Consider the following 25,090-nt stretch of genomic DNA (forward strand, 5'->3'; position numbering starts at 1 on the left):
GAAAAGAGCTCGTGCTTCCACCGTACGGCCCCCTCCCCTCGGTAGGGGCCCACAACTCTGCATGATTAACATATGAATATTCACCAATGAAAGAAAAGTCAGAATGGCTGAAAAGAAACAATCCAGAAAGACAGATGCTGGCAAGGCTGCGGGGAAAGGGGAGAGCCCTCCTACGCTGCTGCTGGGAATGGAAACAGGTACAGCCACTGTGGACAACAGTATGGAGGTTCCTTAAGAGCTACCCTATGACCCAGTAATTTCACTACTAGGGATTTACCCCAAAAATACAAATGTAGGAATCCAAAGGGGCACGTGCACCCCAATGTTTATGGCAGCAACATCCACAACAGCCAAACTGTGGAAAGAACCCAGGTGTCCATCGACAGATGAGTGGATAAAGAAGTGGTGTGTGTACACACACACACACACACACACACACACACACACACACAAAATGGAATACTACTCAAGCCATCAAAAAATTGAAATCTTGCCGTTTGCAACGATGTGGATGAACTAGAGGGTATTACGCTAAGTGAAATAAATCAACCAAAGAAAGACAACTCTCGTAGGATCTCACTCATATGTGGGATTTAAGAAACAAAATAGGATCATGGGGGAAGGGAGGGCGGAATCAGAGTCAGACAAACCATAAAAGAGTCTTAATCACGGGAAACAAACTGAGGGCTGCTGGAGTACAGGGGCGGGGGGACGGGTAACTGTGCGACGGGCACGAAGGCAGGCACGTGATGCAATGAGCCCTGGGTGTTGTGTAAGACCGATCAATCACTGACCTCTTCTTCTGAAACTAATAAATACATTATATGTTAACGGATTTTTTTTAAAGAGGGGAAAAAAGGAAACAAGGTGTATCATTTCACTGTATTTACTTTCTTAAAAGCAAAATTTGGAAAACTCACTCTGTAATATACTTCAGTCGTGGGGGAAATCAGACTTACCAAATTTTTTGCAGAAGAGCTGATCTACCATTTTTCGCAATTTAGTGATTCTGGCATACCATTCTTCCTTCACTGCAAGAAGAACAAACACACAAACGTTCTCAAACTGGTCGCATTACTAAACCAGGTCAATTAAGCAGTATGATTTTTTTCAAAGTTTATTTATTTAAGCAATCTCTACACCCAACGTGGGGCTTGAACTCGCGACCCTGAGTGAGCAGGAGTCGCCCCTCCACTGCCTGAGCCAGCCAGGCTCTCCTGTTCTTTTTAAGATTTCAGAATGTGTTTCTTAAAAACAGTGCTGACACCGACTAGAAAGAACAACAACAGATGAAAGGATGGCAAAATGGAAATTAGGAATGAGGCGTGATTTCACAGCTCAAGCGTCAGGACCACAGCTGGGAGAGAGCAGAGCTCCGGCCCCTGAGCGGCAGCCGGCGGGCGAGCTCCGCGATGGTAAACGGAGGGACGGGATGACGCTGGCAAGCTCTCCATCACGCCAACCCTCAGTGACAGGCTTCCCGTTTTCCACCTACATCACTAGGCCTCCAGAGCCGACAGAAGTAAGAGAACAAGTCGCAAGTGTGTTTCTCCAAAATGCGTCTCCCAGACAAGTGATGATACCCACGGCTCTATGTTCTAAGAAGTCAGCCCTCTTATGTCCTGTGGACAATGACGAGGGAGGACTCAGGTGACTCACGCAGACGTGGGTGATACACTGATCCACCATGCCAAGTAACAGACTTTGTGTCTCAGAAGTGGACGAGCTTAGCTCTCTCTGTCTGCCCAGCAGCATGACGTCTGTACTTACTTAAAATGGATTAGTAGGAAGAACCCGAGTTCATCCTTCTAGAGAACAGAGGGTATTATTTCAATATTGTGTATTTCTTGTATATGATGTTGTGATTTGACATACTTTTTTAAGTAACTTCTACGGCCAACGAGGGGCTTGAACTGCCGACCCCGAGATCAAGGGCTGCGCGCTCTACCGACTGAGCCGGCCAGGGACCCTACTATGACTCACAGCCTGAAACAAGACTGGAGACCTACCTCCGGACGCTGGTTTATCAAGCTGTAAGTCCTCCCGTGTTGAATTCAGAAGTTCGTGTCTGCAAGGTGAGAAAAAGTACCAAGTGTTTACCAGGTAAGATCCAGCAAAAGTAGCAACTACTAGTACTTATGGGACCTCAGTCGCGAGGGCCGGCTTTAAAAAGAAGAGACCACCTGAACTGCTGGGTGCAATTAAACCCCCATCTCCGGAGATCTCTAGAGAGTCATCAAACCAAACGGTAACTGCAAATTGCTTCATAGGGTGCATCTTGGAGCATGTATCCGTCACAGAAAGAGTTCCCTTTGCAACCAACCAAAAGATACCTGATAACAGCCAAAGAAGGGACCACGAGACTCTGTAATAACATCCTTTAATTTTACTTTATACTCAAGACTACCTCACTTCAACACATCTATAAATCGGTTAAAAAAGTCCTAACTATATTTCAATACTAACACATCTGTGAGACAGACTACATGTTTTTTTATTTCATGCTATAAAACTGCCCAGAAAACATAATTTCTAGATCACAGAATTTTCACCATCTAACTTATATAGCCCATCACTCCTTTTTGGTGTATTGAACTGAAGTGAGAGGATGTTGGTAGGGGTGGAGACTGGGTCAGAGACAAGAATGACCCTGTTAACAGCCATCTCAGAAAAGCTGGAAACTAGCACAGGACTGAATCAATGGTTACAGAGAGTGTTTAAATAGTATTAATGAGCGATAAATAAAACATCTGCTAAACTCTGTAGAATTACCCTTCTAAAACAAAATACATCCATCAAGATGAAACACCTTAACCATTAAAGAAGGGCTTACAAGTCCCTCTCAAGGGGTGCCTGGGTGCTTTAGTCAGTTAAGGGTCTGCCTGCGGCTCGGGCCATGATCACAGAGTCCTGGGATGGCGCCTCCCTGTAGGGAGCCCGCTTCTCCCTCTCCCTCTGCTGTCCCCCCGCCCCGCCCCCACTTTGTGCTTCCTCACCCTCTCCAATACATAAATAATCTTAAAAAAAAAAGTCTCTCTCAATGAAAAAGAGGGTTTGCCGCAACTATAACTAAGTGCACTGGAAGAACTTGAAACAGGATGTGCGGCATGAAGTATCCCACGGCAGGCTTGCATTAACACTTCAACATCCAAACAGTTTTATACACTTTAAGGTTAGCAAATACTAGCAATAATATATATGTTAAAAAATATATATAATAAACTCCCTATATAAAAATTCTCTCTCTATATAAAACTATAAAATTAATTCTGTATTTTATTTTGCTATTTAAAAAATGAATTTCAAGCCTCTAATATTAAAAGCACAATTGAATAAAATGACAGCGCACAAGAGTTTTCTTAAAACAAACTTATTCGTGTAGCAATGTGTAGGGGGAGGGGAATCCTTACTCATGGTCCTTGGCGAGCGTCAGAGTTTTAGAGCAAGCCCATTTAGCTGACAATTCAATTTCGAGAGTCCATTAGATCTCGCAACTAAAAATTTATTTGCAACAAGTTCCTCTCTGGGGAGGACAGCTCACTCGTTATCCTCAGGTACCTCTTGGGTCTTTTTCATGCTTAGTTAAATCTTAAAAGCTGTCATCCCCTTACTGAATACCAACACAGATGCAAGCACGCTTGGCTGTAATCTTTGACCAAAGTGGTTGTTAGATTCCCATTTTTTTTAGCAGGTCCAGAGTGTTCCCAAAGTAAGGAAGTTGAATACTTCAGCAAATGATAAATACTGTTATTTCACTTTTTTTTTTTAAGCTTTATTTTATTTGACAGCAAGCGAATGCGCGCAGGGGCAGGGGGCAGAGAGAGGGGGAGAAAGAGACTCTTAAGCAGACTGTGCAGAGCCAAGGGAGGACTGAGCAGAAACCAAGAGTCAGAAACTTAACCGACTCCACCACCCAGGAGTCCCTAATTCCACGACTTTCATTTCCCTTAATTTATAGTTCAAGAGATCTCAGGAAAAAAGTTTAAAAATCAGTTATAATATACACACAGTTCAGAAAGACTCATTCACAACAGAAGGACTTAAAATGAAAGCCATGGGGCGCCTGGGTGGCTCAGTGGGTTAAAGCCTCTGCCTTCGGCTCAGGTCATGATCCCAGGATGCTGGGATCGGGCCCCGCATTGGGCTCTCTGCTCAGCAGGGAGCCTGCTTCCCCCTCTCCCACTCTCCCAGCTTGTGTTCCTTCTCTCGCTGTGTCTTGCTCTGTCAAATAAACAAATAAAATCCTAAAAAAAAAAAAAGAAAAGAAAAGAAAAGAAAAAAAAGAAAAGAAAAGAAAAAAGCCCTGTCTTTCAGCAGAAGCAAACCTATTGCCGCTCCTTGGGGCCTGAGTACTGCTTGGTCTAAACCCCTAATGGCTTATCATTCTCAAGCCTGTGCCTGGCTGAGGAATGAGCACTGTAATGGCAGCATGCGGCACGCTACTGGTCTAAGGAAACCAGGAGCACAAGGAAGGAAGGATCTGGAGGAGCGAAGGAGAGCCCCACACACCAGTTTGAAGTGTCCCACCTCTGACCCCCTCGTGAGGTAAGCACTCTACTGCGTGAAGTCCACTGATGAGGGCTTTTGTCCCTTACTGCCGCAGATCCTAACTGCTCCCCCACCCTTTCCATGTCAGAAAGTCTCTATCTGGGGCATCGGGGTGGCTCAGGCGGTTGAGGGCCCAACTCTTGGTTTTGGCTCAGGTCATGACCTCAGGGTCGTGAGACTTGAGCCCCAGGTCAGGCTCCCTGCTCGGCGCAGAGTCTGCTTGAGATCCCCGCCCCCAAATAAATAAATACATCTTAAAAAAAAAAATGCAGACCTAAAAACAAGACACTGTTTATTGGGATCGATTGGTACTGCTTTTTAAAAATATTTTACTGATACATTAATCCTCTATTCCTTTCTTCCGGAGACTCAGCAGAGAACTGGAGAACAAGACTAACAGCTTTACGTCAATCACACGTGGGCAAATATTCACGTTCCAGAAGCCAAGTCTGGACATGACTAAGAAAATCCTGTCCACAGAAACACACTGAAATGTGGTAAATAAAATAATATATAACTCAAAATTTAATTAAAATACAGCCCTGGAGATTAATGAACATTTGACAACAGTATAAAAAGGTGCACCAAAAAAGAACAAAGACAAAGAGTGTCTTACTTCTTTATCACAAAACGAATCCTTTCCTTGGCCAGTAATATCCTCTCAAGGCGAGGAATTCCGTAAGTAGATGGCCTTCTAAAAGGAATTCCTTCTGGAAGTCCTTCTACATAAAGATCTTCAACGTGTGACTGGAAAAGAGGGTATGGGATCGTCACAGGACCTTTGGCTTTTATAGCTTGAGCTTTAAGGAAAAAAAGAGAAAGGAAAAATCATTAATTGAGACAGGGATTAACCACACAGTATGTACAACAGAGTAATTGAATACGTACTGCTCTGTAACTTTTTTAACTCTATTTTTGCTTCTGTTTACTTTAACTGAATCATAAGAAAAGCAATACAAAGGAACTAAAAGAAAAAGACCACCAACGATGCAGGTACTCCAACCGAATCCGCAATCAAATAATGCATTATTGGGGGGTAATGCAGATGCAGCCAGACGTTCTACTGAAATTTAAAGAATGTACAATACAGAAAAACATACCAGTTCACAGCAGCTAGACAGGAAGACAAGTAGTGTTTTTCAATGATAAACACTGGTGTAAAAAGGGATTTTTTTAATGAAATAACAGAAGCAGAGGATTTTCCTGAATTGTAAAGATTCTGCTACAATTTATCTGTCCAAAGGTAAAATAAGGCAGTAGCTGCAAAAGGTCAAAAGCACGGGGAGTCTCCAGATTCCCATATAACGAGAAGACCTGAGCGATTTTATCAAACAACTTACAAAGGGTCAGACTCTCTAAACAACAGGGCACCATGTGAATCACGGGCACTACACGCCGTGTTTTCAGGTGTGATGATGGAACTGACATCAAGATGATTCTCTCCCACCACCCAGCTCCCGATTTTGCATTGTTTTCAAGTAAGCCTTCAACCTGACGGGGGGTCTGAACCCACGACCCCCAGAGCACGAGTCGCCGGCTCTCCTGCCTGAGCCAGCCAGGCCCCTTCAGCTCCCCCTTCTGAAATGCGGACTTCTCAGAGCTGAAGTGACAGGACGGCTGGGACACGGCAGTTTTAAATCACGCTTGCATCAAAGAGAGGCGGGACAGGAGAGAGCGCGCAGGAAGGAAAATGGTGTGACGGATCCTCGGAGGGTCTCCACACCGTTTACTTCTGTTTGGAAATTTTCATCACAAAAAGGTTTTTAGAAAAAGCATCGGTTAACTTCGTCCCCAACAGAGGCACATTCGCAGACACCATCAAAATTCCGCAGTTAAACCTTCTGCGGCGGAGGCAACGACAGCAGACGTTCCAGCACCACAGGGCAGACGCCCACATCCTTCCAGACTTCTCCTTCCCCAGCACAGCCGCGCCACGGAAGCAGCCTTCCAGCGGGTGCGCCGCAAGGACAGCAGGTGAGCTACGGACCTGGCCAGGGCCCCAAAGACCCAGAGCAGGACGGACTCCGGCGGCCTCCCCGTGCTCCCTCCTTCTCCCCCAGGAATCGCCCTCCCTCAGAACAGCCACCCTTTCTCCCTAGTACTTTATGTCTACGTCTGTTGGTGAACCAGGAGTGCGGGTACTGACGTTTCGGGGGACCGCGTACACATTAGTACCGGTTACATTAATATCCTTTGTTGACACGCTGCTGCTGAAAATCCGAGTCATGTAACAAAGACATCTTCCCCCAAGGCTATCACTATTAAAATTGTTTCCATTTGGTTTTTTTTGTTTTTAAGATTTATTTATTTATTTGACAGAGAGAGAGAGAGAGAGAACAAATAGGCAGAGAGGCAGGCAGAGAGAGAGAGAGAGGGGGAAGCAGGCTCCCCGCTGGACAGAGAGCCCGATGAGGGGCTCGATCCCAGGACCCCGATTTCATGACCTGAGCCGAAGGCAGAGGCTTTAACCCACTGAGCCACCCAGACGCCCCAAAATTGTTTCCATTTGTGAAAGGTGAGTACTGTTCTTATACTCTCACAATAGTTGGGAAAACACTGTTATCTTATATGCAAAACAATGAGATAAACCACCATCAAAACAAAAGCAAAAACATAAATTTTGTTTTCCTTTATGAGAAGCACTGAGATCTGTAAAAACTGTTCTAACAGTAAATTACTTTTACTCTAAACAGTACTACAGTAAGTATATAGTAAGGAAAGTATAAACAACAAGCACCATGTACTTAAGGGGCCACCTATTACAGACACTACACTGTCTATGTTATCAAATCTCCCTAACACAGCCTCAGAGAGCACGAAGACAAAGGGCCCCGCATTCTGTCCCCAGGGCCTGCAGCCTTACCAGCAACGGAACAGTGCCGAATACAGAACAAGTTCTGGAAGTTTCTGCGTTAAAGTGGACCAAGTAAGATCACAGGGAAAACGCTACGGCTACCAAAGAGGAAGGCTACTAGGAGAGCCTTAAGGAGAAGTTACTGAATTTGTTACTGAATTTACTCTCCTTCCAAATGTTCACGAAGGGGTCGGCTGTCATCCGTGAAAAATGGTATAGGAGCCGCCTCTTCAAGCTGAGTAAATAATGCCAGTGTTGTCTATCATTTAAGAACTTCACCCACAGGGGCACCTGGGTGGCTCAGTGGGTTAAAGCCTCTGCCTTTGGCTCAGGGTATGATCCCGGGGTCCTGGGATCGAGCTCCGCATCGGGCTCTCTGCTCAGCGGGGAGCCTGCTTCCTCTTCTCTCTGCCTACTTGTGATCTCTGTCTGTCAAATAAATAAATAAAATCTTTAAAAAAATTAAAAAAATAAAAAAGTAAAAAAAATTAGAAGAACTTCACCCACAGAAACTCAGTGATGTGGGAGAGCACTCCAAAAATATGGTTTTCAAGTGAAAATTCAGTGTCATCAGCCCATTTTCTAGACTGTTAGTCCACTGCAAAGTTAAGAATCCTCCAAATAATGGGGTGCCTGCGTGGGTCAGTCATTAGGCGTCTGCCTTCGCCTCAGGGCATAGTCCCAGGATCCTGGGATCGAGCCCCGCATCCCGCTCCCTCTCTCACTCCCTCTGCTTGTGTTCCCTCTCTCGCTGTGTCTGTCAAATAAATAAATAAAATCTTTAAAAAAAAAAAAAGAATCCTCCAAATAAAAACACAGTTCAAAGAAGGTTGCTATTTTTAGGTGTTACCTACTTTAGGTAATACATACCAACTGGTAGTAACATGGTACTTGTCTTTTTGATCACTATCTAAAGGCAGATGTAGGATAGAATAATAAAAGGAGACGAGAATTCAGTTCGATCAGTGGTCCAGAAAATAAGGACACAAGACGAATACTGGACTCAACTGAGCAGATGAAAAAAAGACTATTATGAAGAAGCTCATCTTCAATCCGATCTCCAAGTTCTGGGACTTTTCAAAAACACTTGTAAATAAACTCCCAGAGGAGCACGGTGAAGGGTTGAAAGAAACGCTAACTGGTCATCCGAGAAGAAAACTTTCCCGGAGCTTCACGTGATCTAGGAGACAAGGTTTCTAATACCCGAACGGGCGCTCTCCCCGAGCCTGAGGGACCGGTAACGTCACTGAGAGAAGTGAACTCTCTTACTCTGGGTGAACAGCAACCCCACTGCTGAAAGGCTCATCGACAAACGAGTGCAAGAATTTCTGAGCTTAGACCTACCGTATTTTCTTTCAAACAGCTCTTCCACTTGTTTCCGCAGATCGGTAATCCGAGCGTTCCACTTCTCTGAAACAGAGAGAGCTCCAGTTACATCTGAACACTAAACCCCTGTTTGGGGGCACGATGACATTACAGTGACCCACCGTCTAGTGGCTTCTTTTCCACGTAATACATCCTAATTGTTCTTCTACAAGTAATCTTTACGCCCAAAATGAGTCTTGAACTCATGACCCCAACCAAGAGCAAAAGCCGCACATTCTAATTTTTAATAATCCAAATAATATGTTATTTCACTGCTTTCTTAAGCATTTCTTAAGAATTGTCCTGCTCAGAATTGGTCCAATGAGAGATTATAAGAGATTTTTTTTTGTTTTTGTTTAAAAGATTTTATTTATTTATTTGACAGAGAGAGATCACAAGTAGGCAGAGGGGCAGGCAGAGAGGGAGGGGGAAGCAGGCTCCCTGCCGAGCAGAGAGCCCAATGTGGGGCTCGATCCCAGGACCCTGGGATCATGACCTGAGCCGAAGGCAGAGGCTTTAACCCACTGAGCCACCCAGGTGCCCCTTAAGAGATGTTTTTAAAGTTTATTTTCAAGGTACACCTGGTGGTTCAATCAGAAGAATGTCCAACTCTTGATCTTGGGGTTGTGAGTTCAAGCCCCACACAGAGGTATAGATTACCTCAATAAGTATAAAAATTTGAGAAAAATAAAGTTTATTTTCAAAACACTGAGTACCTTCTTTTTAGCCTGAGAATGTCTAAGAAGGTCAGAAAAGACTAGTCTAACTGAACAGTATAAAATGGAGGCAAAAAGAGGTGTTGTCCAAGGTCATCCAGGAAACCGTCTAAAACCCAAGTTGTGGAAATCAGTATTTACATATCATTGAGTGCTAAGGAATAGAAATACATGTAGGGTGGCTCAGTGGGTTAAAGCCTCTGCCTTCGGCTCGGGTCATGATCCCAGGGTCCTGGGATCGAGCCCCGCATTGGGCTCTCTGCTCAGTGGGGCGCCTGCTTCCTCCTCTCTCTCTCTGCCTGCCTCTCTGCCTACTTGTGATCTCTGTCTGTCAAATAAATAAATAAAATTAAAAAAAAAAAGAAAAGAAAGAAATACATGTAAACGTACTACTATCTATAAAAAAATCCAACTTATATCCAATATTTACGACTACAACAAATTAAAATACCAAAAAGCTATTTAGAAAGTGTAGACGTTAAATGTTCTACCTATCCAAAATATGGATTGCACATAATCTGCTCCACTGACATTCTATTTAGTCCATTCAAAAAGATACACCATCCACTGGGGCTTGGGTTAGAGTAACTGCTGGCAGTTACACAGAACAAGAAAAATCGAAGCGTAAAATAGATCTTAAATTAGGAAGGTTTTAAAGCTAAGAAAAACGACTTAATTACAGAGTCATCAAAACACTGATTCGAAGTCTATTCACTGTACTTAACATCGGAAGACGGGCCGGCTGGTGCTTTGGGCAGCGCACCCTCCGCTTCGAGAGCATCCGTGGGCGCGCTTCAACCTGCCCTGGTCCTCCTCACGTTAGAATGAATCAAAGGCAGTAACGGTTTTAAAGCATCTCCCCCGTCTCGCCCCCAGACACACACAGACACACAGACACACTCGCGGGCGAGCGGCTCTAAGTCTTAGGGGAAACAGACAAAGTCTGGAAGGCAAGAAAGGAAAGGGGTGTGTCTCTGCGGCGGAACCTACCGAAGTTGAACTCCCGCACTTTCCGCTTCCCGGCATTGGCAGGCTCCGCGACGGGCGGCTGGGGGGGCTCGCTGCTCTTTGGTCTCTTGGTAGGTGGAGAATAATCATCATCTTGAAAAAGAGAATTGTCATCACTGGAGGAACAGTCTGAGTGAGCTCCGGCTACTGTCTGTTCGATTCTCAACATTCAGAGGACGGGGGCCTTTACGCCCGCTGGCGGCCGCAGTCAGCACTTCTCTGCGGTCATTTCTGGCCTACGCCTTCCCAGTGACACCTGCAGTCCTCCTACTCTCGGGGGACGTGCTCAGCTGAATAGTCCTCATTTTCCTCTGCCTGACACCCTCTTCTTTAGTTTGTTTAATTTGAGTTACATCCTCCTATATGTCCCTTCTCCCCCATCCCCTCTCGGGTCCTAAGACTACAGTTTCTTTCAAGTCTTTCAAGAGAAAGGTTTTAAGAGAGACAGATACCTAAAATTATACAAATATATACAAAACGGGGAAGGAAATATAGCTCAAACAGAGAAACATTTCAGCTCATACAAAATCCAAGCATGCATAAACAAAGGACGGGGTAACTGGATGTCGACCACTTTTAACACACACAAAACTTACAGAATTAATGGAACAGGGCTACGTTATTTGTGAAACAGATAATGCTAGAGTCAACAAAAAACCCAGGAGAAATGAGCAAGCAGATACTGAAGTACAGAACACAGACTTTAGCCGTCTCTAGTGTGAGTTCATGCTACCGTCTTCATGGATATGTCCTGTAGCTCAACCCTGCTAGGAAACTTCATCTAAGGCCAGAATTAAGGACATCTGGATAAAATGAGAAAAGCAATCAAGGTCATCTTTTTCTAGAACCCTGAAAATGTCACATGGCACAATCGTAACTTTGCTGCTCAAACATCATCCGTAATTTACTAAAAATATCACTTTAAGAAATCTCTACTTGAAAACTCAATGTGGGGATAGAAAAAAAACAATCACTGTGTTATAGAATCACCAAAAAATGCCATTCAAATACTACAGGTTACTCCTTGAGATAACCTTCACTATCCTCTCAACAGCTCAAGAAACCGGCTCCACGAACGCTGTGTGACTTGACCTTGTCACCCCGCTTGACAGTGCAGCTGAGATCAGACTCAGTGTAACTCTTAGGACCGAACTAACACGGTATCTCCAAGAGATAACAAGAAATTCAAATCCACCCAAATACGTGACGCTGCCTGGAACAACCATACATGACTTCTGCGCACTTCGTATGTTAATCGAGGGAGAATCAGACCAAAGCCTGAAACACCTGTCTGCCATTCTCTCAAGGTATCAGAGAACACAATCGGACGCTGTCGACGTGGCTCATGACTTTGGGTTCTTCCCCTAATGCCAACAGATACTCTAGTAGCCTGAAATCATCTGCTCGTTATTCTAACCAACAGGAGAAAAAGTCACCAATGCCACCAATACTGGATTAAGTCACATTAGAACCCACTTATGAGCTGGGAAAGACCATGATGCCACATTTAGGGGATCCCGGGAAACGGTATCATATGACCAACTTATAACACTCCAGCTTTCATGTGTTGACTGTCACTGCACAAACCCTTCCTCCAACCCAGAAAAAAAGAAAGCTATCATAAAAGATCTTAAAATTAGAAACTACTTGTAAAATAAAAGTTGACCATGTCCTCTGGGCTTATTAAATTACTACAAGTATTAGCGGCCAAATGGTTACAAAAATGGTCCAAACACTATAAAAGATTATCAAGTAATTAAATTCAACCTAAAAAGACACAGTTGTGGAAACATACGCGGTATCATTAATACGCTTGCCCTTCCCTTCTGAAAATGTACTGAAAACCAAAATGTCTTTCTCCAATTCCAGATTTTTAGAAGCCTACAAGCATTTTTATGCTGGTCTGCATAAAGTGAAATGAAAGACACTCACTTCACCTATGAACAGTGTCGAACCATTTTGTTCTATTTCAACTAATCTCTACCCCCAGCTGGAACCGGCTGAAACTCATGACCCCGAGATCAAGAGGAGAACGCCCGGGAGCCCCGCGTCAAAGCCTTTTAAAATGCTTAATGTTAAAATTTCTTTACAAACGTTAAGCAATGACATTGAAAACAAAAGTACTTTCCCTGTGGGCTAATGTAGCCTATTTCTATAGGTCATCATTTAAACCGTTAACTGAAATTACATAAAACGAAAACCAAAAGAGCATAAAATTAAGAAGACAAAAGAGCCGGAGGGTAGTAACGAAGAATCCCAACAATTCTGTTAGACTGACCTCAACTATAAACTCGAAAACCCAGGCCCGGGGAAAGGGCACCAGAGCTTGTCTTCAGTGTCAAGTCGGCTTCAATCAGTCCGGCTTTATTTTACAACGTAAAGGATTTAGTGGGATAAACATATTTTACAAAAGTAACCTCACTGACCATAAACAGAAAGAAAAGAAAAACAAACCTAGGAGAGTGTGTGCAAACAAGACAAGCTACGGAGCAGACTGGGTATTATTAAAAAGTGGTCCCCCCCCCCAAAAAAAGTGGTTTCCCATTTCTCTCCAGCGACAAGTAAGTTTAATCTATACATGTGAACAGAGATGAATTTAATTATCTGTGATAATAAAATATCACACCACACAAGCGAGTAAAAGACTAACCCACTTCATGTATTTACTCATCAATCTTTGGGTGTTTTAAACCACAGCAACAGCTATGAACTTCCATAGTCTCTTCCACTCTTTGCTGCAAAAAACTGCAACTTCTTTTGTGACCAAGTATGAGAAAATGTTATTCTTGACCTCAAAAGCCTTGCCCCAAGGGGCCAAAAAATTACTTACTGCTCTGTAGCAAAAACATCAAACAAAGCGCTAAGCATCGGCCTCTTCTGAAAGTCAGGTCTGGCAGACCGACCAGTCATCCTAACAATCAGGGCATTTCCACACTAGAAGCAACCACTTCTGTGTAAAAAGACACACATTTCAGGAAGCTTCAAATTCAAGCCCAAACTAAAAATGTTTACATCATCAAGGCTAAAAGCTTTTAAGATAAAGTTCAAAATATTTTAATGTGGGGAAGCTGTTATGTGGGAACAAGTAAGTATTACGCTACCAGGACTAACCAAAGCTCCTATCGCAGCCTGAAAAAAGGCAGCTACTGTCCCTACTCAAAATCCGTATTTTTAAAAGCCCATTCTCCTCCCTGCAACATATTTACAAATATACCTACAGGACACCACAGGCTTCAGAGCTAAAATTTATTATGGCATCCTGAATGCTGAATGCATTGACAAAATATGCAACAAATTTTCTGATACTTTTATTTGCAACACAATCCAATAGTAATATTTTCATCATACAATCTGACACCTATCATTTAAAAATCAAAATAAACTAGGTACTATCCCTTTCGAAAAGTACACAGAATTACCGTCCACATGTCAAATTAATGGACAGTAGTTTTCATCCACGGATCCAGGTCCCAACTCCTCTAAAACTCTGATTTCTACATGAACAAATTGGAAATTCAGTACGTGACTCTTCAGCAGCTATAATATTCAGAACACAAAAATCTCAAATACAAATGTACTCAATCATCCAGAGCCTGTGAACAGGCCGGTAACATTTCTAAGCCAAGCACAATAATTGAACAATGACGAACAGCAAAGCCTACTGACTAACTCTCTTTTCAGAACATACCCAGACTTCACCACTTTTATCTCCACAGCCTCCACCCGGTTCTAGAAGCCCCAGCTTTCTGCCCCGGGGAGCCCAACGCAGCAGCAGCCTTCTGCGCTGGTGGTCTTGCTCCACTCCGGTCTGCTCTCGGTCTTCCGGAAAGCAGCCCTGTTTCCTCAAAGGGAAGGACAGAACCTGGTGCTCCCCTTGATCAAAACCCTCAGTAGACCTGCCTACCTTGTTCGCGCCTGAACCCTCACTACCTCGCACAGGCCCAAGGCACATAACACACTGCTGGGTATTCGCAGTGATTAAATGGGTACTTGCAAACCGCAGTCCTTGAGTACAATCAGCAGCCAGACATTTACGAGGCTCCTATGCATGAAAGTCACGGAAAAGGATTCCAACAGAGGATGACGAGCAGCCTGGCCACTGAGGCTCTAACACAGTGTTCTCCGCTGCCCGTCCACGTGCCAACTGTGTGCAGAACCGCACCCCTGTGTTGAAGTTTTTACGTGTTTCCATGGACAGGAGAGAAAATCTACTTCAAACACAGTTTTACTTAAAAAGATGAGGGATTAAATTCTAAATGATTAATCTCTTCACTATCAATGTAAAGAAAAACCGGGGTGAAGAAACAAACAAGAGGTCAGGCCCCAGCACAACGGGCATGTGTGAATGGCTCAGGCTGGGGGACCGAGGCCCTAAAAAAGTCCTGATCAGGGAACCTCTACTGAAGCAGAGAAGATCGCTGTATTACCATGCCCGTGACAGTGCCAACAATTCTGACAGAAGATTTTCTCTGCATGCATCAAACACCGGGCAGCTGTCTGATTTTACCCCCAAATGTGGGCACGGTGTTCACTGAATTCAGGCAGGCGTGGTCCCCTTATTCCTAAGGCAATTTCCCAAACCTAAGTCACACAAGGGGGGAATGTGTACCACTGACTTCAAGGACAAGTGAATCCCCACGAATGGGACAGCACAACTCCAAGCACGCCACCAGCTGCCTTAAGGACTATGATCCTAGATGATTCGTCTGCATCAATGCCAAATGAGCCCCTTTGCGTCTCCACGATTCCAGACACAGAGATCGATGAAAAAGTGCTGTGCGAAACACTAACAAACTTATTTGATGACAAGTTCTTTTTTTTTTTTCTTTTCTATAAACTATTTGGGAGACCCAGAAAGACAGGGAGAAATTAAAAGTCATCCCAAGCCAGTAAGATCATCTTCATTTACCTTTTTTTCTTTGCAGATTTTATTTATTTGTGTGTGAGAGAGAGAAAGCACAAGCAAGGAGAGCAGCAGAGGGAGAGAGAGAAGCAGACTCCCTGTTGGGGAGCCCTACAGGGGACTCGGTCCTAGGACCCTGGGACTGCGACCTGAGCCACAGGCAGACGCCTCATCCAGGCGTCCCTATCTTCTTTTAAGCACAGCATTTTCCTAAACAAAACTAACATCATTCTCTAGATACACTACTCCTTTTAAACCTGCTTTGTTCATGAAAGGCGGGGATTTTTCAATCTAGAAATCTCAAAAATTTCTTTTTTTCAGGCCACTTACTTAAAACCAAAGTGAACAAAAAACCACCCCCCTATTTCAATGCCTGTGTACTTTTTTTCTATTATGAGGATATACCGCATTTTATTTTTCTCACTATTGATATTTAACTAGTTTCCACCATTTTGCAATCATCTTTCCAGAGAAAATACACAACATACTTGTCCAACAGACGTGCATGCTGGTTCTCATTTGACCTTTCCTGGTTATGCTCACAGCTGACCTTCCTTCAAACAATCCTGGCATTTCCCTGCTCTGCTGAGCAGAAGACATTCTCCTACTTGCTGATAAATTCAGCTGGGTAAAGTAAACTTCTGGCACTGTCTTGAGATTCAAGGGAACAGCACTCATCGCTCTCCTCCGCAGTGTCAAAACCAAAAAGATTGACACACTTCAGGCTCATGATCCATTTCTTTCATGATTATCTTTAAAGGTGCTGGGCTATAAAAGCAAGTATTTATTTTCAAAGCAATTTTAACAGCCTTCATCTGCTTTAAGCATTCATAAATCCACCAGGTTACCAGTCCTATTGAAAAGTCGTCTTCTAGGGGCGCCTGGGTGGCAGAGTGGGTTTAGCGCCCCTCTTGGATTCGCCTCAGGTCATGAGACTGAGTCCCACATCGGGCTGGTGCTGCGTGGGGAGCCTGCTTAAGACTCTCTCTCTCTCCCCCTCTAGTGCCTCCCCAACCCCTGCTCTCCTGCTCTCTCATTAAAAAGTTCTATTTGGGCGCCTGGGTGGCTCAGTGGGTTAAGCCTCTGCCTTTGGCTCAGGTCACGATCTCGGGGTCCTGGGATCAAGCCCCACATCAGGCTCTCTGCTCAGTGGGGAGCCTGCTTCCCTCTGTCTCTCTGCCTGCCTCTCTGCCTCCTTGTGATCTCTCTGTGTCAAATAAATAAATAAAAGATCTTTTAAAAAAACTTCTAATTATTTTAATAATCATCTATTCTTCCTATCCCTACATAAAGGACAAAGTTCTGAGTGTGTATAATATTTACGTGCTCTTAAGATGTCCTTCTCTGATACCTGAGGTGTGTAACTAAAAAGCAATTAAATTTGAGCATTTAATGCTGACTACAAACAATTCAAAATTGCTTTTAGGTTAGTAAAATTATACTAACGATACAAGAACTACGTAAGTGATACTGAGATACTAACACATGAAGTATGAAATAAATTATGAGAACCATCAACTTCTATTTCAGAAGCAATGAAGACAAACATTTTGAGTAGTATGAAATAGCCAAACATGATAAATAACTAAATGACAGAGGAGACAGGTTATTAAAGGAGAGAGAGAGAAAATTAAGAAATGTGAGGTTGCAGGGAAAAAAACAAAAAAGAACAAAACGAAACAAAAACACAACACTCCCCCTAATCCGCAAGTACCAAGGTATGTGGTTATTTGGGGCGTGGGGGGGGAACCTCTGGAAATGGGATATTCGTGCATTTTAAATGCCCATCATAATGCTGGATGCTGAAAACGTCTAATTTGGCACTATATACATACGTGTGCATTTATTATATAAAAAATTACTTTTACGTGTAGACACAATGAACGGATGTCCAGCCCTGAGTTTAGGGACCTTCCAACAGGGCGGGGAGGGGGTGGTGGTAAATGAAACTTCACGCAGTGCAATTTACTGCAGTGCTTCAGTGTTTTACCTCAGGAGAGAAGTAAGGGGGGGGGGAGCCTCAGAGGAGTCGCGTGAGACAGTGATTGAAATGGACAGACAGCAGCACGCTCAGCGCTTAGCAACTGTGGGGAGCGATCCTGCTGATGACCCTGGCCGCTGGCGGTGTGCGCGCTTCTGGCTCATCTGCATTCCTGCAGAACCTTGGAAGATGAAACTGGGTTCGAAGCCACTTTAGCTAAAGATATTACTTAAGAATCTACTCGTCACTACTGCTTCCAGAGTGGTTTGGAGAGCCAGAGTCCGCACGAGCCTCTCGTACCTTCCCAGGGGCAAGCGTGAAGGACGACGAACTAACCCGCCACCTGCCCTTCCCCATCACGGAGGCGGCAGCGAGCTGTCCTCCACCACGACCCCACCACAGGTTCTAACATCTGGTCTCGCGTGCATCTCGACCACTCCTAAGCTCGCATTTATGGCTGGTTCCCGGGGACGGGGAAGGACAGCTCCGTCCACCCGCGGGCCGCGGCTCGTGCTCACGGCCCGCGCTGCTGTCTCGAACCCCCACGGCCCGGGCTGCGCGGCCCGGACCTGCGCTGCGTCGGTCACAGAGACACGTATAAGCTTCGGTTCTTTCCCCACGTTCCCACTGAGAATGAACGAGATGCAGACTTAGCGATGTGAGTGTGACAAGGACTTTTCGGACCGGAAGTACACTTGTGGAATCAAGGCTTTTAGGTAACTAACCTTCAATAGTCACCTCAACTTCGGGGTCCTCACTTGTTTCTGAAGGGACATGCTGAGTAGAATCTTGAAAAAAATAAAATTCTAAAATGACATTCATTATAAAGCACTTTCTGTATGTTCCAACATTTCACTGATTTGTTACGCCAAAAGCAGCCTACAAGAAAATTTTTACTGGCATTTGAATTCAGCTCACAGTTGTTAGGTTACAGTATCTGACCCTTTTCATTGCAAACAGGGACGAGAGAAAACAAAAAGGAGAAACTCTGGGCACCTATTTGATAATATACCAAATTACTGGCACTGAGCATTAATGGACTCAAAACCCTCAGATTTTAGAAGAAGGAGATTATAATGCTGTCACTATTGTTTTCCTGCTGTAACTAAAAAATGCCAGGACAGACACAAAGGCTTTCTCTCTTGTTTACTATTTCCCCTCTCTTTTCAGAAATCCTAGGAGTGGTTTACATCATTAAATAAAACCACAATCCATGTTTCGCTTCGGGGACCTTCATATCAAGACAGTGACCGGGACGGAGGCACACAGGATTCTATCCCCGAACTTGATGTGGGACTTAGATATTTTATTTCTATCTGTGTTACTACACAAAACAAGTGTACATCAGAATGTTAGTGCTAGAAAGCTCAGCTAAAGAGTATTCTCATCGACTCTCTTTTCATTTTGCAAAGGTTGAGAGATTGATTGATTTGCCAAAGATCATGTCCACTTGTTAGTAAAGGAATAAAGACCAGAACCCAGGTTCGACTCAACTCTGTTCATAATACACTGTGTCCATAAAAATCTCAAACATCAAGTATTTCAAAGCCTAGTATCTGATGACAGCATTGTGGACTACGGAGCAACGCAGACTGCCTGAGGACTGCCTGGGCACGGCGTGGCCTGCACACAGGGAGCTCCCTGTTGCACGCGGACCGCCTACCTAAAACAGAGATGTTGTTACAGATGTTATGGAGGAAACATCTAATTACCTGTACACAGTAAGACATCAAAAAGAAAAAAATCATCCACAGGTTTTTCTGTAAAAAGATCTCAAAAAGAAACGTAAACTGAATTTGGAAAGCTTAGTCAACATTCCAGGGTCCTTAAGACCTCTCTCTCCTCAAAAGAGGGTAGAAATCAAATTATTTATTTAAAAAAGTTAAATAAAAAGCACATATAAGGAATAAAAATTTATCGTATAGACTCCCGTTTTATTCCAGGAGGGAAAAAAGGTACAACATGACCAGTTTATGAGAGAAATCATAATTCTAAAACAAGAGTCAGGTACCTTAGGCCAGTCATCTTGGAGCTACATAAACTGCTGAGAAAAAGGAAGCCATTTGGCAAGAAAACAGTTTCACTTAGGACTGAGAGAATTTCAAGAGCCACACCACAATTAAATATTTCCTCAATGCCACAATCCGGGGAGGACTGGCTGGGAAACAGACGATGAGTTCCACGCAGGGTAGGTGTGGGGATGAAAATAAGCAGAGAGAAAACCCCTCCTTTATTTATCTGATACAGAAATACTACTCTATTCTAAAAAATGATACCATTAAATAATATGTTTGAGAATGAAGTATGAACAGAGGCCAATCATATTTTTAGGTCTGCAATACTGAAGCCACTCTTTCTCAAGGGATCCTTAACATGGCACAAGACGATCAGGATAAAAGGGCAGCATTCTGCGTCGTGAGAGTTTTACTTACCACTTTCATTTGCATCCCCACGTGCTTTATTACTCAGTAGAGTAAAATATGTGTATTACACCTTAGGACTAAAAAAAAATAAACCTGTTGGCTAAAAAGGCATACCGTAACAATCACCTTTTTGGCTCCAAATAAGGTGTTTTAAGGGTAATATTTAATAAAGAACAAACATAATACAGATACTGCAAATTAAAAAACCCTTTATATCTAACCTTCTGCTGGTACTTCCATTTCTGTTCCTTCATTGCCTTCTGAAGAATGATGGCTTCCTAAAGAGAAAATAAACCACATATACTAAACCAGTAAAAACTTACATTGAGAGAAGAGAAACTAGGCAACAGTGCAAATCATTTAACACTTAACCATACGACATATACAAACTGATTAATTCTTTCGTAGTTAATTCCAACAATGTGATCTAATTCAGAAAAGACATGTAACACTTCTATTTGAAAGCACAAAAAATTATTTTAAAATGTAAATAGATAAAGTAAACCTAAGTAGGTTTGGGGATTTAATAGTATTTACTGTAACTACACAATAAAATTACTAATAGATGTTGGAATTTGAGATACAGAACAATTATGGTTCAAGGTACCATGCTCATCTGTCAATGACGCACACACAGAAACACAATCAGAGTAAATGCTATCTTTGCTCACAGACTATTAAAAGTCTACACAAACAAGTTCAGGTTTTGCTGTGAAATGTTTCCTGCTTTCCATTTTTACAATGGCGGAAGCTATGGAAACTCAATCCCCATTATTTAATCAAAGTTGTACTAAAAGGAAACTCGTAAGTTAAATTTAAGATACTACCTTTAGTCTCAAAAGCATTTTAATTCAGGTAATATAATCTGCCTGCTTCTAAAAACTGGAACATAAAGCAATGTATCAGGTTAGGCAGTCACAAGGTAAACAGGCTCATCCTACCAGAGCAGACGCTTACTCATAAATAGGAAAGAAGGAACCTACAACAGAGAGCCACTTAGGATTAATTGCCCAAACTGCCCCAGAATATCCATCCTCTGTCCTTAAGTGTCTGAGCTGCAAACATGGAAAAAGCTGAAAATCACTGCCTTCGTGGATCAATGAACATATTCCCTAAGAGTAAGCGTAAGTCACACAGGGGAAGCAAAATCCAATCTGCCCCGCCATCCCCGTGCGTGAACTCAGAAGCTGTACTAAAGGTGTGTGACCCCCTCGGACATAGGTTTGAAGTACATTTTATTTTAATTTTTGAAAGAGCATCAATTACAGTTTCAAAAACTCCCATTCAATACCTAGTACCTTTTAACTTAAAAAGCCACACTAAGGTCAAATACTTGGGGTTTCTGAATGTCTGGCTTTATGAGGCCCTAATTATCTTGGGGTTCTCTTCCGCTTACTCCATATTATAAAAACTCACCTGAGCTCAAAATGCTAATAAATCTAGAGCCACCATTTATTCTTTAATTAACTTTTAAACTATGCTTTCTCAACACACAGTGGACCCCCCCAACACCTTTAATGTTAACATCTGAATGCATGGAGCTTCGAGACTTTTGACTGTAAAGTCAAAGAAAACAAAAAATGTGAGGCCGGAGGAATGCAAGATAATGAGGCAGAGGAAAGGGTGCTGATACCACAAAGAGTGCCTGTCAACAAGGATTGTGTCCTTTCTGTTCTTTTTTTAAATCTGAAATAAGCAATTGCATTTACAGTCAAAGTAAACTTAAAAAAAAAAAAAAAAAAAAAAAAAAGATCCTACTCGACCACAGCCAGAATAGACAGAAGTAAAAGCCATCACAAACAGCCTACCATCCTCAAGTTCGGGCACACCATCCAAAAATTCCCAGAAAAGGATTCAATTAATAAACGTAGGGATTTATTTACAAAGTGGTATTTCACAGATCTTTCTAAAAACTAAATATCAACATGACCTTATCAAAATTTACAGTCCTAGCTAGACAATCAACACCATATTTCTGGCTATTCTGATATAAGGTATAAATGTGTACTTTACCTTAAATATGAAAGTGTGTCATGTACCCATTTCGAGATTCATTACTAGATTCACAAAAGGGAAAATTGGTTTTGAAAAATTGTTGCTTGTGAAGTTCATTTATGTTTAAAAAAAAGGCCAATACATTTTCTTTTTCCTTTTCCATTTAGAAAAGTAACAATACAGATATTAATACTAAAACACAGTCTGTGCAATATAAAGAACATCACATCAGAACAGTTATGTGGGAAAACGGAAGCAAAAAGGTTATACCTTGCAAAGACTTCGAAAGGGGGAGTTTGTCATCAACATCATCAGTTTCGGAAGGGCCTGCTTTGGAATACAAAGATAATACTTCAAAAGTAATCCCAAAAATATATTTTGGGTCACTTTAGTAAACAGATTTGGGTGAGAGATATGGAATATACAGCCTTTTCATGAACCAAAAAAAAAAGGCAAAATGAAAAAAATATATGACAAAATGAATGGTGTCGATTCATGGTCTTAGTGAATGGAAAAGGTGTACTCAGATAAATTCGTTTATAGACAGTCCAACGAAATTCTGAAAATGACCAGACATATATGGGTTGAATGGGAATGACATGTCTAAAACGGTGGACATGGGTCTTTCTACCCAGTAGATGGCTGGTTTCTAACAGCAAACTGTAACTTTCCACTTCACACAGATTGTAACTGCAGATCTATCACACGAGGTGTATTTCTTCCCTCCTTTACAAATATTTAAAAATTTTTTTGTCATGCTGAAGAAAACTGCCGAATCAAATTGTTATACCTTCCTCAGAATCTCTAAATTCATGTAATTAAACTACCAGTAAGCCTGAATCTCCACTGAAACAGAAAACAAGACAAACTAACAGTTATTAATTCGTAATTTCCCCTTTCCTGCAAATCCACAGGACTCCTTAACAACCTCACACTGTCCTTCCTAGTTACTAATACATAAAGCATTTTGAGTCAACTAAACCTTCATAGAAGGCTATAAAGATTCTGACAACCCTTTACATGCAGTATCAAGCTTGCTAGTGATGAGAGTAATCAATCTGAAACAGACAAATCTAATGGCTACTTAAAAGAAACAATGTTCTTGAGGCTGTGACCTCAAGTCCTATGATAACTACAGGGAAGAAAGAAAAAAAAAAAAGAAACAATGTTCTTGTACTAAAATGAATACAAGACACTTCACTATCTCTGAATCCAGGACCGTATTTTAAGACTTTTGAAAAGTACCACTAACTCATGAGAAATTTCACAAAGACCCGAACTACATATTCTAAGAACACATTGCAAAAGAAAACAGTTTCAGAGAAAATGCACAAACTGTATTGGAAATTTCAATTAAGAGCAAGACACTGAATGAAAGAGACATGAATTCAAATGCCAGATTCACTGCTTCCTAGTCCTATGCTCCTGGGTAAACAATACACAGAAAACAATGAAGTGAGAGCTAAGGGTATTACTTGACCTCTAAGTTCGGCGTTAGCTGCTTTTTCTGAAGTCTGGCTCCGTAGTATTCTCAGCATTGCTCTGGTCTCGTCTTTTAAAAAGAAGGTCCTCCTTAACACAAAGTACATTTCTGTACGATGTTCAATGTATAGGATTTCTATTTTAAATAGTCTGTTAACTTCTGAATTCTAATTACACTAATTACATTATGTTCAGAGAATTTAAGATTATCCGTGAACAAGGATAAAGTCCATTTTTGTAAAAGAGTCATGCTTTGTAAATTGATGCGCTTGGCGCTGAGGTCTACCTGTGCCATCAATTAGCTTATGTTTCGAAACCGGAGAATGCGAATTTCCTACTTATAATCTGCAGGTGTTCATCAGTGTGATGTTTTAGTTACTGACAGTCACTCGTTAGAATCTCCCGCATGACTGGGGCACCTGGGTGGCTCAGTCGTTAACTGCCTTTGGCTCAGGTCATGATCCCAGGGTCCCAGGACTGAGCCCCGCATCGGGCCTCTGGCTCACCAGGGAGCCTGCTTCTCCCTCTGCCTGCCACTTCCCCAGCTTCTGCGTGCACTCTCTGCCAAATAAATAAATCTTAAAACCTTTAAAAAAATGCTTGAAAACCTTAAAAAAATTATCTCCCACATGACTGAGATCTACAAATGTTAACAACTGTGTCAAGTCTTTATTTCTATTTTAATCTTGAGACTACATTGTAAGGTATATACAAAGGTGTATGTTTGTGTGTCTGTGTATATATATAATATATAGTATAGATTAATAACCACTATATCAACCACTATAACAACCCATGGAGTTTAACTTTTTATACCTATTACTTTTTTCTTCTTTGGCCTCAAATTAATATTGTTAAACTTGACTCCTAGTAGTTATATTTGCCCAGGATACCTTCACAGATCACTATTCTCTCAAACTACCTATGTTTAATTTTAGCTATGTATGTTTTAACACACATACATACATTTTATTCATTCTAAGGACACTCAAAATGCAAGTGGTGTCTACGCAGTCATGAAAATCAAACAGTCCTAATGCTCCCATCTGAGGACCACTACCCTAGGGAAGCACTGACAAGTGCACAGAGGTATGTCGGAGGCTATTTTAAAATGCTGAAAGTTTTGGAGGAAAACGTAAATGTCCAATGCAGAAGAATGAACAAATGAACTATGTATACTGTACAACAATACTATTAAATATACAAGTGATAAAACAAGTACATCTCAAAAACTCACACTGAATGAGGGACATACAAGTTGGTATGTGCATACTAACATATATATTATGATACCATTTGTGTCAAGCTTAAAAACTAACAAAATACTAAATATAAAATGCATGTGCATGGAAATACACAGACACGTCTGTGGGAACAGATACACAGTAAAGGGGTAAAATCCTTATGGCTAAGGGGGCACCCTGCTGGCTGAGTCAATTAAGCATCTGACTCTTTATTTCAGCTCAGGTCAGGATCTCAGAGTCCTGAGATCTGGCGCAGGACTAGACCGCACATGGAACCTGCTTAGTATCAATTCTCTCTCTCTCTTTCCCCTTTGCCCTTCCAGCACCCCCAATGAAACCCAAACAAACCTTTACTGATAAGGGTGACCCTCAATTTCAAGAAAATGGTTAACTTGGAGGAACAGAAAAGTAGAAATTTGGGAGAGCCCAAAGAAGAGTGTCAATTATGGTTGGCGGGGGGGGGGGGGTGGACACGGGTGTCAAAAGACTAAGATTCCAAAAACCTGAGAAGATGTACGTTATGTCTTTAGGTTTCAATATTTCACTTTAAAATAAAGTATTTTAGAAATAC

At 42.3% G+C, this 25,090-nt stretch overlaps 1 protein-coding gene across 4 annotated transcripts in view; it reads right to left on the reverse strand.

The window, feature by feature from the left end:
* Positions 1-25,090, reverse strand: part of GTF2I (general transcription factor IIi) — a 106,870-nt gene that overhangs the window by 27,700 nt on the left and 54,080 nt on the right. The window contains exons 10-17 of one of the 4 annotated variants that reach the window (XM_080829786.1): positions 22,064-22,120; positions 20,020-20,076; positions 18,101-18,163; positions 10,474-10,584; positions 8,747-8,812; positions 5,165-5,348; positions 2,010-2,068; positions 960-1,031 (exon numbers count right to left, since the gene is read on the reverse strand). In XM_080829786.1, the coding sequence (XP_080685912.1) occupies positions 960-1,031; positions 2,010-2,068; positions 5,165-5,348; positions 8,747-8,812; positions 10,474-10,584; positions 18,101-18,163; positions 20,020-20,076; positions 22,064-22,120 (669 nt within the window). Of the gene's footprint in view, positions 1-959; positions 1,032-2,009; positions 2,069-5,164; positions 5,349-8,746; positions 8,813-10,473; positions 10,585-18,100; positions 18,164-20,019; positions 20,077-22,063; positions 22,124-25,090 lie in introns of all 4 variants that reach the window. The other 3 variants (XM_080829785.1, XM_080829787.1, XM_080829788.1) reach the window with 3 other exon arrangements.

This window comes from Martes martes (genome assembly GCF_963455335.1).
Source record: "Martes martes genome assembly, chromosome: 18".
Lineage (NCBI taxonomy): Eukaryota > Metazoa > Chordata > Mammalia > Carnivora > Mustelidae > Martes > Martes martes.